Raw genomic sequence first — 12,500 nt, forward strand, 5'->3', positions numbered from 1 at the left:
GGTTGTACAGGACGTGACATTTACTATAGAACAGTGTGGACAGGACAGCATATACTATAGAACAGGTGGGACAGACGCACATTACTATATAACAGGTGGGACAGGACAGCACATTACTATAGAACAGGTGGGAGAGGACAGCCATTACTATAGAACAGGTGGACAGGACAGTCACATTACTATAGAACAGGTGAAGAACAGGACAGCACATTACTATAGAACAGGTGGGACAGGACAGCTACACTTACTATAGAAAAGGTGGACAGGACAGTACATTACTATAGAACAGGTGGGCACAGGAAGCACATTACTATAGAACATGGGGACAGGACAGTCACATTACTATGAGAACAGGTGGGACAGGACAGTACATTACTATAGAACAGTGGGAACCAAGGACACACATTACTATAGAACAGGTGGGACAGGACAGCACATTACTATAGAACAGGTGGACAGGACAGTACATTACTATAGACCAGGTGGGACAGGACAGTACATTACTATAGAACAGGTGGGACAGGACAGTACATTACTAAGAACAGGTGGGACGACAGTACATTACTATAGAACAGGTGGGACAGGACAGCACATTACTAATAGAACAGTGTTTGACAGGACAGGCACATTATCTATAGAACAGGTGGGACAGGACAGTACATTACTATAAGAACACGGATTTACTAGAGGACGGACAGCCTACATGGATACATACTAAGAACAGTGGGACACGGACAGCACATTACTATAGAACAGTGGGACAGGACAGCACTATACTATAGAACAGGTGGGACAGGACAGCACATTACTATAGAACAGGTGGGACAGGACCAGCCATTACTATAGAACAGGTGGACAGGACAGGACATTACTATAAACAGGTGGGACAGGACAGTACATTACTATAGAACAGGTTGGGACAGACAGCCATTACTATAGAACAGGTGGGACAGGACAGCACATTACTATAACAGTGGGACAGGACAGTACATTACTAGAACAGGTGGGACAGGACAGCACATTACTAGAACAGGGTGGGACAGGACAGTACATTACTATAGAACAGTGTGGACAGGACAGGACATTACTATAGAACAGGTGGACAGGACAAGCACATTACTATAAAACAGGTGGGACAGGACAGGCACATTACTATAGAACAGGTGGGACAGGACAGGACATTACTATAGAACAGGTGGGACAGGACAGGACATTACTATAGAACAGGTGGGACAGGACAGCACATTACTATAGAACAGGTGGGGTAGCACATCAGACAGACAGACAGACAGACAGACAGACAGACAGACACACAGACACAGACACACACACACACACACACACACACACACACACACACACACACACACACACACACACAGCAGCTAGCCCTGCAGACATTGTTGCCAGACTATTTTTACCCTGCTGTTGAGTTGAGCTGATACAGGAATACTTCTGTTCCTGTTATTAGTAAGAGGATATAATCAGCAGATATGGAATCCGGGATGGGATGTTATCATTAGCAACCAGGTGGATCAGGGTTTGTTTGGTTTGGACTTACAGCTATAATCAGGGTTTGTTTGGTTTAGATTTACAGCTATAATCAGGGTTAGATTGGTTTGGACTGACAGCTATAATCAGGGTTCGTTTGGTTTGGACTGACAGCTATAATCAGGGTTAGATTGGTTTGGACTCACAGCTATAATCAGGGTTAGATTGGTTTGGACTGACAGCTATAATCAGGGTTAGATTGGTTTGGACTAACTCTGAATTCCAAGTCGGATATCTTTCTAGAGCTCTGACTTTTCGACCTGAAGATCACTGATATGTTATGATTTGACCCCCCCCGAGTTCCCAGTTGTCTTGAAAGCACCATGACCATCTGATGCAAGTACCATCAGTCAAGTAAAATAAAAAAACATTTTTATTTTGTTATCAAAGCTCAAGTTTTGAAATATAATATGGTCTGAGAAGAACAGTATTGGCAAGCCAGGCATATAGCCAATGTGCTGTGATTATGTATTAGACCTACTGCACTCGCTCCCACAGACTGTTTTTACCACAACATTTGGGAGGCCCACAGTGATCCGGTACGGAGCGTAGCCTCCGACCACATTTTGGGATCAAACATAAATTGGCTCTTAGAGTGGTTGCATCACATTCTTGATGGACAGGTGGTGTCAGGGGCTATGTCTGGGATGGGAGGAGAGGTGTGTGTGTATGTCCTCCCAGCTGTGCTGATGGTCATAAGGTACCCCCACTCCACTGACCCCCCTCCTTTAGTAATGACAGGCATTTAGCAGGATGACTGTGTGCGCGTGTGTGTGTGCGTGTGCGCGCGCTCCCGCGTGTGTGTCTCTGTGTGTGTCTGTGTGTGTGTGTGTTCAGGGTCAGTTCAACAGGTGGAGATGAGGGGAAAGGGGGTGAGGGGACAGGGAGAAGAGAGGAGTCAGAAGAGAGGGAGAGAGGAGGTGGGACAGAGGAGAGGGGGAGACAGTGGGACAGAGGAGAGGGGGAGACAGTGGGACAGAGGAGAGGGGGAGTCAGTGGGACAGAGGAGAGGGGGAGTCAGTGGGACAGAGGAGAGCGGGAGTCAGTGGGACAGAGGAGAGCGGGAGTCAGTGGGACAGAGGAGAGGGGGAGGTACAGGGAGGGGATCAGTGGACAGAGGAGAGGGGGAACAGTGGGAGCAGAGGAGAGGGGAGTCAGTGGGAAAGAGGATGCGGGAAAAAAAAAGTCAGTGGACAGAGAGGAGAAGGGGGAGAGGAATACGGGGGATACTGAGTAAAAGGGGAAACACACAACAGAACAGAAGGGGGAGAAGGGGGAAATAGAGGATAAGATGGGTGACTTCATAGTCATAGCACTCTAGTTGACTACAGGCATCTCCTGTCAATGTTAAGAGTTGAGATAATGGGTTAGAATGGATATTGGTGTAACCATGGTCTCTGCTGTATAACCTCTTCAGTCCAATTAATAGCGTTTTGTACTCAATTGTTCTTAATAGGCCTTCACTTGATTTTAAGTCGGGCATCTTTCTAACGATTTCCTATATTTGAGAGGCAGGATATCCCAATGTCTCCTGTTTAAAGGCAATGTGTTATTTTGTTCTCACACCATTTCTGTGAATCCTTAAAAAACATGCATCTGAATGTCCTGTGTGGCTCACTGGGTAGATCATGCTTGCATCGCCAGGGTTGTGGGTTTGATACCCACGGGGGACCAGTATGAAGAAAGGTATATCACTCTGGATGAGAGCGTATGAAAAATGTTGAACTGAGGTCACCAAAAAGCAAGTTTGTTTTGACATCACTCATTATCTCGTAATTTACTCTCTCTCTCCTTCTCTCCCTCTTTGACTCTGATAACCTTAGGTATCCTGCCTTCTCAGCTGTCCCTACTGGTGTCTCATAGCTACCCGATTTAGCCTCCCTCTCCTCTCTTCCCCACTTTCCCCCCTCCTTCAACCCCTCCTCTTCTCTTTTACCTCCCCTCCCCTTTCTTCCCTTTACTCCTCCCTCCCTCTCCTTCCCTGTTCTCCAGCAGACTCTGGTCTAGTGGTCTAGCTAGACTAGCAGGCTGTGTGGTCTGTATGTGGAGCCTGTCTAAATTTGGTAATGTGTAGATGTGAGGAGGGTAGTGTCAGTTTTGGTCTGTAGAGACTAGGGGGGGACGACACCTGCTGGGACAGGACCGTAGGGCTCTTGTCAAAAGTAGTGCACTATGTAGGGAATAGGATAACATTTGGGATGCTGTCCAGGGCCTCCCTCTGGCTGCTTGTCTGTTCTGCCTTCGCCCCCTGGCAAGCATTGTCTCTCTCTCGCTCTCCCTGTCTCTCTCTCTCTCTCTCTCTCTCTCTCTCTCTCTCTCTCTCTCTCTCTCTCGTCTCTCTCTCTCTCTCTCTCTTTCTCTCTCTTCTCTCTCTCTTCTCTCTCTCTTCTCTCTCTCTTCTCTCTCTCTCTCTCTCTCTGTGTCTTTCTGAATGTCTCTTTTTTCCTCTCCTCTCCCTTTCTGTCATGCTAAATGGCTCTCAGCTCTGCCCACACACACACACCACACACACACACACACACACACACATCAAACACACACACCACACACACACACACACACACACACACACTGCATTAATGGAGAACTCTACCTTTGTGTTCTGCCTCAAACCACACATCATGCTTCATTACTGATTAATGGAATCTTTTTTTTCTTCTCTCTCTCTCCCTCTCCCACACACTCCTCTGTAGTTGGTCGTTCCGATGCTGCTGGTTTTCTTTCTTTCCGCCCCCTCACCTCGGACTGACGTTCAGATCAATCCATCAATGATGTAATCTATCAAAGCTGTCAAGGCAGAATGACTATCTGAGGTCAGGATGGGTGTTCTAGCCCAGTATATTAGTGGCATCAGTGTCACTGTGTATATTATTATTATAAGATGTATTATTTTGACAGGAAAGTCATACTGAGACGAGGGTGAGCCCTACATAAATACATCCAACACATACAATATACAAACCTACAAAACATATTAAGAGAAACAGACACATTTATCAACATAGAGATCTCCGATCATTACTACGAACTGACCAAGGGGGACCAGAACAATCTCATTTCAGAGATCTCTGGAAGTTGTTCCACATAAAGGCCACAAAAAAACAAAAATCAGCTTTACCCAACTATGTGGAGACGGAAGGGGACTCCAGTGTTATCCGAGCCTGAGATCGAGGTTTGGTTATTTGTAAATATATATTGAATTAATGATGATTGAAACATAAGACGTTTCTTGCATGAGTGCTTTGTAGATAAACACAAGAAAATGCGGCTCTCTCCTTATATACAATGAGGCCAAACCCACTTTTTTTTTTACCAAACACAATAGTGAGTTTTATAACCATCACCAGTAATAAACCTAAGGGCTCAATGGAAAACAGCATCTAAGGGTTTAAGTGTACATGTAGATGCTGCTGCATGCATATAAATAATATCCCCAGAATCTAAAATATACATAAAAGTGGCCTGGGCAATATCCTTCCTGTTATCAAAAGTCAGACAAGTTGTGTTTCTGTAAAATAAACCAACATTGAACTTCAACTTCAGCACCAGCTCAGTGACAGGCTTTTTAAATGACTGTTTTTCATCAAGCCAGATACCAAGATATTTGTAGGAAGGAACCCGCTAAATTTATGTACTGTTCAAACTAGTCCTTACAAATTAATTTACATTTGAGTTATGGGACCTAGAAAAAAACATGCATTTTGTTTTGTTTGCATTTAGTGCTAGCTTTAGATCCAACAGCAACCTCTGCAGTGGTTGAACATCAAATGTGAAAAGGCTTGGCCAATGGATGGAGTAATGGAATACAACACGGTATCATCTGCATAGAAATGAATATAACTTTTTTTTACAGCATTACCAATGTTATTTATATAGATTGTAAACAGTAGTGGGCCGAGTATGGAACCTTGGGTCACCCCTTTACGTAACTCAAGGAATTTGACCCATCTACCTTAATGGCATGAGTTGTGTCATTAAGATAAATATGAAACCATCTGAAAGTATCAGTACCCAACCCTATGGAGGACAGCTTATTCAGCAGAATAACATGGTCTACATTATCAGAAGCTTTTGACAAGTCTACAAACATGGCAGCACAATCCTTTCTATCATCTAAGGCATTTGCAATATCATTTACAACAAGCATGGCAGCCATAGTGGTATGTTTAGGTCTGAATCTGGATTGATTAACATTAAGAATACCATTTACAGATAGAAAATAATGTAGCTGTTTGTTGACCAATGATTCTAGGATTTTCGCAAGACAGGGGAGTCTGAAAATTGTTTGGTAATTATCAAGATCACTACTATCCCCGCCCTTATGGAGTGGAAGCACAAAAGCTGCTTTCCATACTTCTGGAATATTTCCTGATACTGAAGTTAAAATAGAAGTGTGTGTTAGTGAGGCAGCAGTGAGGGGCTCTGCATAATTAAGCAAAGACGGGTCCAAATTGTCAGCCCCTAATGACTTATTGGTGTCAATAGCTAATAATGCGGCAAGAACTTTAGTTTCTGTGAGTTAAAAACCCTGAATAACATTTCCCAAGTCACGTGAGGTTGACTGATCATTCATCGAGGCAACGGGAGGCTGTATGTGGGATGAACAGTCAACTGAATGGCCAAGACCAGTATGAGCACCATTTCTTTCAAATAGGAAACCTGCTGAGATAAAATGCTGAGTAAAAGCATTACAAATCGTAACTTTTTCAGTAATGATGCATGAGTCTAAAACGACTTGCTTAGGCAGGGAAGTAGAGGAATTACCCCGCCTTGGTGAATTAACGGGTTTCCAGAATGTAGAGGGATCACTAACAGAGTCTGCCATAGGGCTAAGGAAGTAGAGGAATTACCCCGCCTTGGTGAATTAACGGGTTTCCAAATGTGAGGGATCACTACAGAGTCTGCCATAGGGCTAAGGAAGTAGAGGAATTACCCCCCTTGGTGAATTAATGGGTTTCCAGAATGTAGAGGGATCACTAACAGAGTCTGCCATAGGCTAAGGAAGTAGAGGAATTACCCCGCCTTGGTGAATTAATGGGTTTCCAGAATGTAGAGGGATCACTAACAGAGTCTGCCATAGGGCTAAGGAAGTAGAGGAATTACCCCGCCTTGGTGAATTAACGGGTTTCCAGAATGTAGAGGGATCACTAACAGAGTCTGCCATAGGGCTAAGGAAGTAGAGGAATTACCCCGCCTTGGTGAATTAATGGGTTTCCAGAATGTAGAGGGATCACTAACAGAGTCTGCCATAGGGCTAAGGAAGTAGAGGAATTACCCCGCCTTGGTGAATTAATGGGTTTCCAGAATGTAGAGGGATCACTAACAGAGTCTGCCATAGGGCTAAGGAAGTAGAGGAATTACCCCGCTTGGTGAATTAATGGGTTTCCAGAATGTAGAGGGATCACAACAAGTCTCCATAGGGCTAAGGAAGTAGAGGAATTACCCCGCCTTGGTGAATTAATGGGTTTCCAGAATGTAGAGGGATCACTAACAGAGTCTGCCATAGGGCTAAGGAAGTAGTTTGATTTGGCCTGTTTAACTGATGCGTTGCGCCTGTTTCTCAATTGCTTAAATAGCTGCCAATCAGCTAACGAGACAGTTTTTCTAGCCTTGGCCCAGGCTTGATTTCTTATCAAGTAGAGGTCTGAGAGTGCAGGAGAATACCATGGATTAGTTCAGTTTTTGACTGAGTTCCTTGAAAGGGGCATGTTTATCAGCCAGAGACGTAAAAATGGCTGATAAAAATTGAAGTGCCAAAACAGGGTCTGGTGTGCAGCTATTATTAAAAAGCTCTGAACAATATAAATCATGAAGGAAAGCATTTTTACATTTCTCTTCACAATTATACGAGGGGTCAGAGTTTTTCTATTTGGTATCTCTAATTCAAGCAATAGGACAGTGGTCCCTGATATCATTTGCAAAAACACCACTAACCAAATACTTATGGGGACGGTTAGTTAAGATACTGTCAATCTATGAGGAGTTTGCTACGTTTTTTACATTCATCCGAGTGGGTTTCGTTATCAGCTGAGCCTAGTTGAACTCAAGACAGATATAGTTAAACTGATCTGAGGCATAAGCCAATCAAGATTTAGATCTCCTAACACAGCCAGTTCAGATAGCAGAAAGGGTTTTAAATGATCAGAAATAATACCAACAGCTTCCACCGAAGTGACTTGGGGGGCGGTAGACCACAGCAATAAATATATGCATATTTTGGCTTATGGACACTTTTATAACCAACAGCTCACACATTTTGGGGACAGAGATGCTAAGAGAGCATGATGCCATAAGAGAAAATCTTACATAAATAGCCACCCCTCCCCATTTATTTATTACCACAGATACAGGCACAGACACAGAGCAGCACAGTAATGCTGTAACAAGGTTATAGATGTGATGGGTCACTTCGGGTGTTGCCAATCCTTCTGACCTGTCAGAGCGGCCGGGGAAAGAAAACACTTTTGAAGGGAGTGCTTAAGGCTTCACTTTAGATTAGAGCATTTGTTTGTTTGTTTATGTTTGTTGATGTTTATTAAGGGGTTGTTTATCAGTGTGGGACGAGGTTCAAGTTGGGGTCTGTTGGTGCGATCGTGCATTGTCAGTGAGGCTCAGTCTCTGTCTGTTTGAGAGAGAATATTAATTAATCCCTTTTTTGTCTCCCTCTCTTTCTCTTTTTAACTCTTTCTTCCCCTCTCCCCTCTCTCTCTACCTCCTCCTCCTTCCCTCCCTCCCTCCCTCCCTCCCTCCCTCCCCTCCCTCCCTCCCTCCCTCCCTCCCTCCCTCCCTCCCAGACTTTCACAGCTTGGTGTAACTCCCACTTGAGGAAGGCAGGGACACAGATCGAGAACATAGAGGACGACTTCAGGAATGGCCTCAAGCTCATGCTGCTGCTGGAGGTCATCTCAGGTGGGTCTGACTCTTAAGTCACTTTAAGTCACTTTAAGTCACTCTAAAAAGTCACATTATGTCACTGTTAAGTCATTTAAGTCACTAGTAATTCTCTGGCAAGTTATTGAAGTCACAGTGGAGTGGAGTCACTCTTAAGTCACTCTTAAGCCACTTAAAGTCCCTGTAAGTCACTGCTAAGCCACCGTTGAGTCACTTTAAGATGGTATCAGGTCAAATACAGCAGCATCTGTGTCACGTTCCTGACCTGTTTTCTGTTGTTTGGTATGTGTTTAATTGGTCAGGGCGTGAGTTTGGGTGGGTAGTCTATGTTATGTGTTTTCTATGTTGGGTTAATGGGTTGCCTGGTATGGCTCTCAATTAGAGGCAGGTGTTTGGCGGTTCCTCTGATTGAGAGTCATATTAAGGTAGGTTGTTTCACATTGTTTGTTGTGGGTGGTTGTCTCCTGTGTCAGTGTCTGTATGTTACGCCACACGGGACTGTTTCGGTATGTTTGTTCGTTCGTTCGGTTTATGTAGTCTGTTCCTGTTTCATGCGTTCTTCGTGTCATGTAAGTTCCTATGTTCAGGTGCGTCTACGTCGTTTGTTGTTTTGTAGTTTGTTAAAGTGTATTTCGTTTCGTCTTTGTCTTGTTAAATAAATCATTATGAATTCACACCCCGCTGCACTTTGGTCCAATCCTTGCTACTCCTCTTCGGATGAAGAGAAGGAGGAGGCCCGTTACAATCTGAGCTGAAATGAATGGAGAATGGCACAGACCTCTCTTAATTGAGTAATACTTCACCAATCATTCTGTGTTGCAGAGAGAAGTTTAAAGTGATTTTTTAAATTGTATACAGGTGAGAGACTGCCCAAACCTGACAAAGGCAAGATGCGTTTCCACAAGATCGCCAACGTGAACAAAGCCCTGGACTTCATCTGCAGCAAGGGAGTCAAGCTGGTGTCCATCGGAGCTGAGGGTGACACTTCATTTTTTATTTATCCTTTATTTGTAGTCCCATTTACCAAAGCATAGAGTGAGGTATTATATCTGAGAGACAACTGATCAGTAGACCAGCATAGACTGAGTTTTGGCCTGTGTTCCATGTTGCCATGGTTTCTGACGGGGCTCTGTGATTGACTTGCAGAGATCGTCGACGGTAACACGAAGATGACCCTGGGAATGATCTGGACCATCATCCTGCGCTTCGCCATCCAGGACATCTCCGTGGAAGGTCAGTGTGTGTGGATGGGTCGGCGTGCGTGTATATGCAGGCGTGGACTTGGAAAAAGGTTACTCTTGGATCGGAAACATGGTCAATTCATCTTTAAAAAAAATTGTGCAACTTTGTTACCAAGCATTTCCCCTCAGTTCCACCCGTCATAAACTCATAAACACTAACTCCAAACCAATGCACACACTGAACATAAACACAGTTGAACTGTACGTACACTAAGTCTACATAGACTTACACAGCTATCAGACGCACAGTAGCACTGTTTATTCATACGCTATACATTAACATTGTGACTATACCCACTTTAAAAATGCTGGGTTAAAAGCAACCCAATTTTGGTAAATATTGGACAGAACCCACAAGAGTGGGCAGTTCACACGTTGGGTTATTTTGACCCAGCCAGTTGCTGCTTTCTTCAAGTTGGGTTGTTAATGCTGGGTTGTTGAGCTATGATCCACCGGGTCAAATCAGAAGACTGGAGGTGTGGTTTAGTAGGGACGTGGTTTTCAGATTATGGCTTTCAACATATGTTGGCAATACAACAGAACAGATGAACCGGAATGACATTTACTCTTACGGGTGGTCAAAAATAACTATCCGAGAGACACGCCCCTACTAAGCCACACCTCCAGTTTTTTTTATCTGACCCGGTGGATCATAGCTCAGTAACCCAACTGGCTGGGTCCAAAATAACCCAACGTGTGAACTGCCCACTCTTTACCCAGAGCTGGGTTGTTTTTAACACAGCATTTTGTTATAGAGTGCATGCACTGTACAACATTATACATATGCCTGCCACTAACATATCAACTCATGAATTACACACACATTCATAAAGGTGTCATAGGCTCATGGTGTAGACACATTCTACATGTGGCACACTCAAAATAACACTCAGTCTAATACCGACTGTTAACACATTCATATTACTCAAATATTACTCAAGCCTCAGTTACATACACACTTTGCATATGCTCCACACACACACACACACACACACACACACACACACACACACACACACACACACACACACACACACACACACACACACACACACACACACACACACACACACACACACACACAGGTCACTAAGCTCGACACCTTCACAGCACAGGGTTACTGGAGCATATTTAGCCTCCTCCTTTAGGATAACACTCTCCCCCTGCCTCCCCCCTCTCCCCCTGTCTCCCCTGCCCCCCCCCCCCCCCCCCCCCTCTCCCCCTGCCTCCCCTGCCCCCCCCCCTGTCTCTCCTCTTTCTCCCCCCATGCAGAGACCTCTGCTAAGGAGGGTCTTCTTCTGTGGTGCCAGAGGAAGACTGCCCCCTACAGGAACGTTAACGTTCAGAACTTCCACATCAGGTGAGCACTGGGCGCCACCCTGTGGTCATCTTTGTCTTACTTTGATCTTTCACTTGCTTTAAACTTTACCTCCAACATTTTCCTCCTAATGCTTTTCCTCTCCTCTCTTGTATTCTGTCTTCTCCTCTTCCTCTTTGTTCTCCTCTCGTCTCTCTCTCCATCTATATTTTCTCCTCATCCCTCCTTCTTCCCTCCCTTCCTTTGGGTCCTCCTCGCCTCCTCTCCTGTCCTCCATTGGGTGACTGATTCAGTTGGAAGGATGGCCTGGCACTGTGTGCCCTGATCCACAGACACAGACCTGACCTCATTGACTACTCCAAACTGAAAAAGGTGCCCCTCCCCCTCTTAGAGTCCACTAGGGTCAACACCAGTCCCTTCCCCTCTTAGAGTCCACTAGGGTCAACACCAGTCCCATCCCCTCTTAGAGTCCACTAGGGTCAACACCAGTCCCATCCCCTCTTAGAGTCCACTAGGGTCAACACCAGTCATAGCCTCTTACTATTTTCTATAATGTCTCTATAGCTCTATTACCCTTTATCTTGTTTTCTGTAGAACTCTTATTATCTATAAGTCATATATATATAATATATGCCATTTAGCGGGCGCCTTCACGCATGTGCATATGTTTTGTATGGGTGGTCCCAGTGGGAATTAAACCAACAACCCCTGACCTATATCTTTCTCTCTCTGTCTGTGTGTCTGTCCCTAACAGGATGACCCCATTGGTAACCTCAACACTGCCTTCGAGGTGGCTGAGAAGTACCTGGACATCCCCAAGATGCTCGACGCTGAAGGTGAGTACATTTTTCATGTCAAACCAGGCAATTTTGGGATGTTTCAGGAAATGTTCAACCCTAGCATTCGTCTCTGCCGACTCTCTGCAGCAGTGGTGGCTGGTGGCACTTTAACTGGGGAGGACGGGCTCACAGTAATGGCTGGAACGGAATTAATGGAATGGTCTCAAACACATCAAACACCTGGTTTCCATGTCACTCTGAGTATTTACATTGACATCCCAGTTTTTACACTGCTGCTACTCTCTGTTTATTATCTATGTATAGTCACTTTACCCCTACCAACATGTACAAATTACCTCGACTAACCTGTACCCCCACACATTGACTTGATACCGGTACCCCCTGTATATAGCCTCGGTATTGTTATTTCATGTTACTTTTTATTTAATTTTTTACTTTAGTTTATTTAGTAAATATTTTCTTAACTCTATTTCTTGAACAGCATTGTTTGTTAAGGGCTTGTAAGTAAGCATTTCACGGTAAGGTCTACAACTGTTGTATTCGGCGAATGTGACAAATAAAATGTGATTTGATTTGATACCATTCCATTAAGTCCATTCCAGCCATTATTATGAGCCGTCCTCCCTTCACCAGCCTCCTCTGCTCCCCTGTGATTTCGCTGGAGTTGTATTGTCTTAGTTAATTTCATGTCTCTGAGCT

The 12,500-nt window shown here is 44.5% G+C and overlaps 1 protein-coding gene across 3 annotated transcripts in view; it reads left to right on the forward strand.

Annotated features, from left to right (window-relative positions):
- Positions 1 to 12,500, forward strand: part of LOC120030192 (alpha-actinin-3-like) — a 57,271-nt gene that overhangs the window by 34,428 nt on the left and 10,343 nt on the right. For 2 of the 3 annotated variants that reach the window (XM_038975544.1, XM_038975543.1), the window contains exons 2-7: positions 8,346 to 8,460; positions 9,301 to 9,420; positions 9,589 to 9,675; positions 10,956 to 11,043; positions 11,295 to 11,373; positions 11,756 to 11,837. In XM_038975544.1, the coding sequence (XP_038831472.1) occupies positions 8,346 to 8,460; positions 9,301 to 9,420; positions 9,589 to 9,675; positions 10,956 to 11,043; positions 11,295 to 11,373; positions 11,756 to 11,837 (571 nt within the window). Of the gene's footprint in view, positions 1 to 8,345; positions 8,461 to 9,300; positions 9,421 to 9,588; positions 9,676 to 10,955; positions 11,044 to 11,294; positions 11,374 to 11,755; positions 11,838 to 12,500 lie in introns of those variants that run through there. The other variant, XM_038975545.1, reaches the window with a different exon arrangement.

This window comes from Salvelinus namaycush, chromosome 36 (genome assembly GCF_016432855.1).
Source record: "Salvelinus namaycush isolate Seneca chromosome 36, SaNama_1.0, whole genome shotgun sequence".
Lineage (NCBI taxonomy): Eukaryota > Metazoa > Chordata > Actinopteri > Salmoniformes > Salmonidae > Salvelinus > Salvelinus namaycush.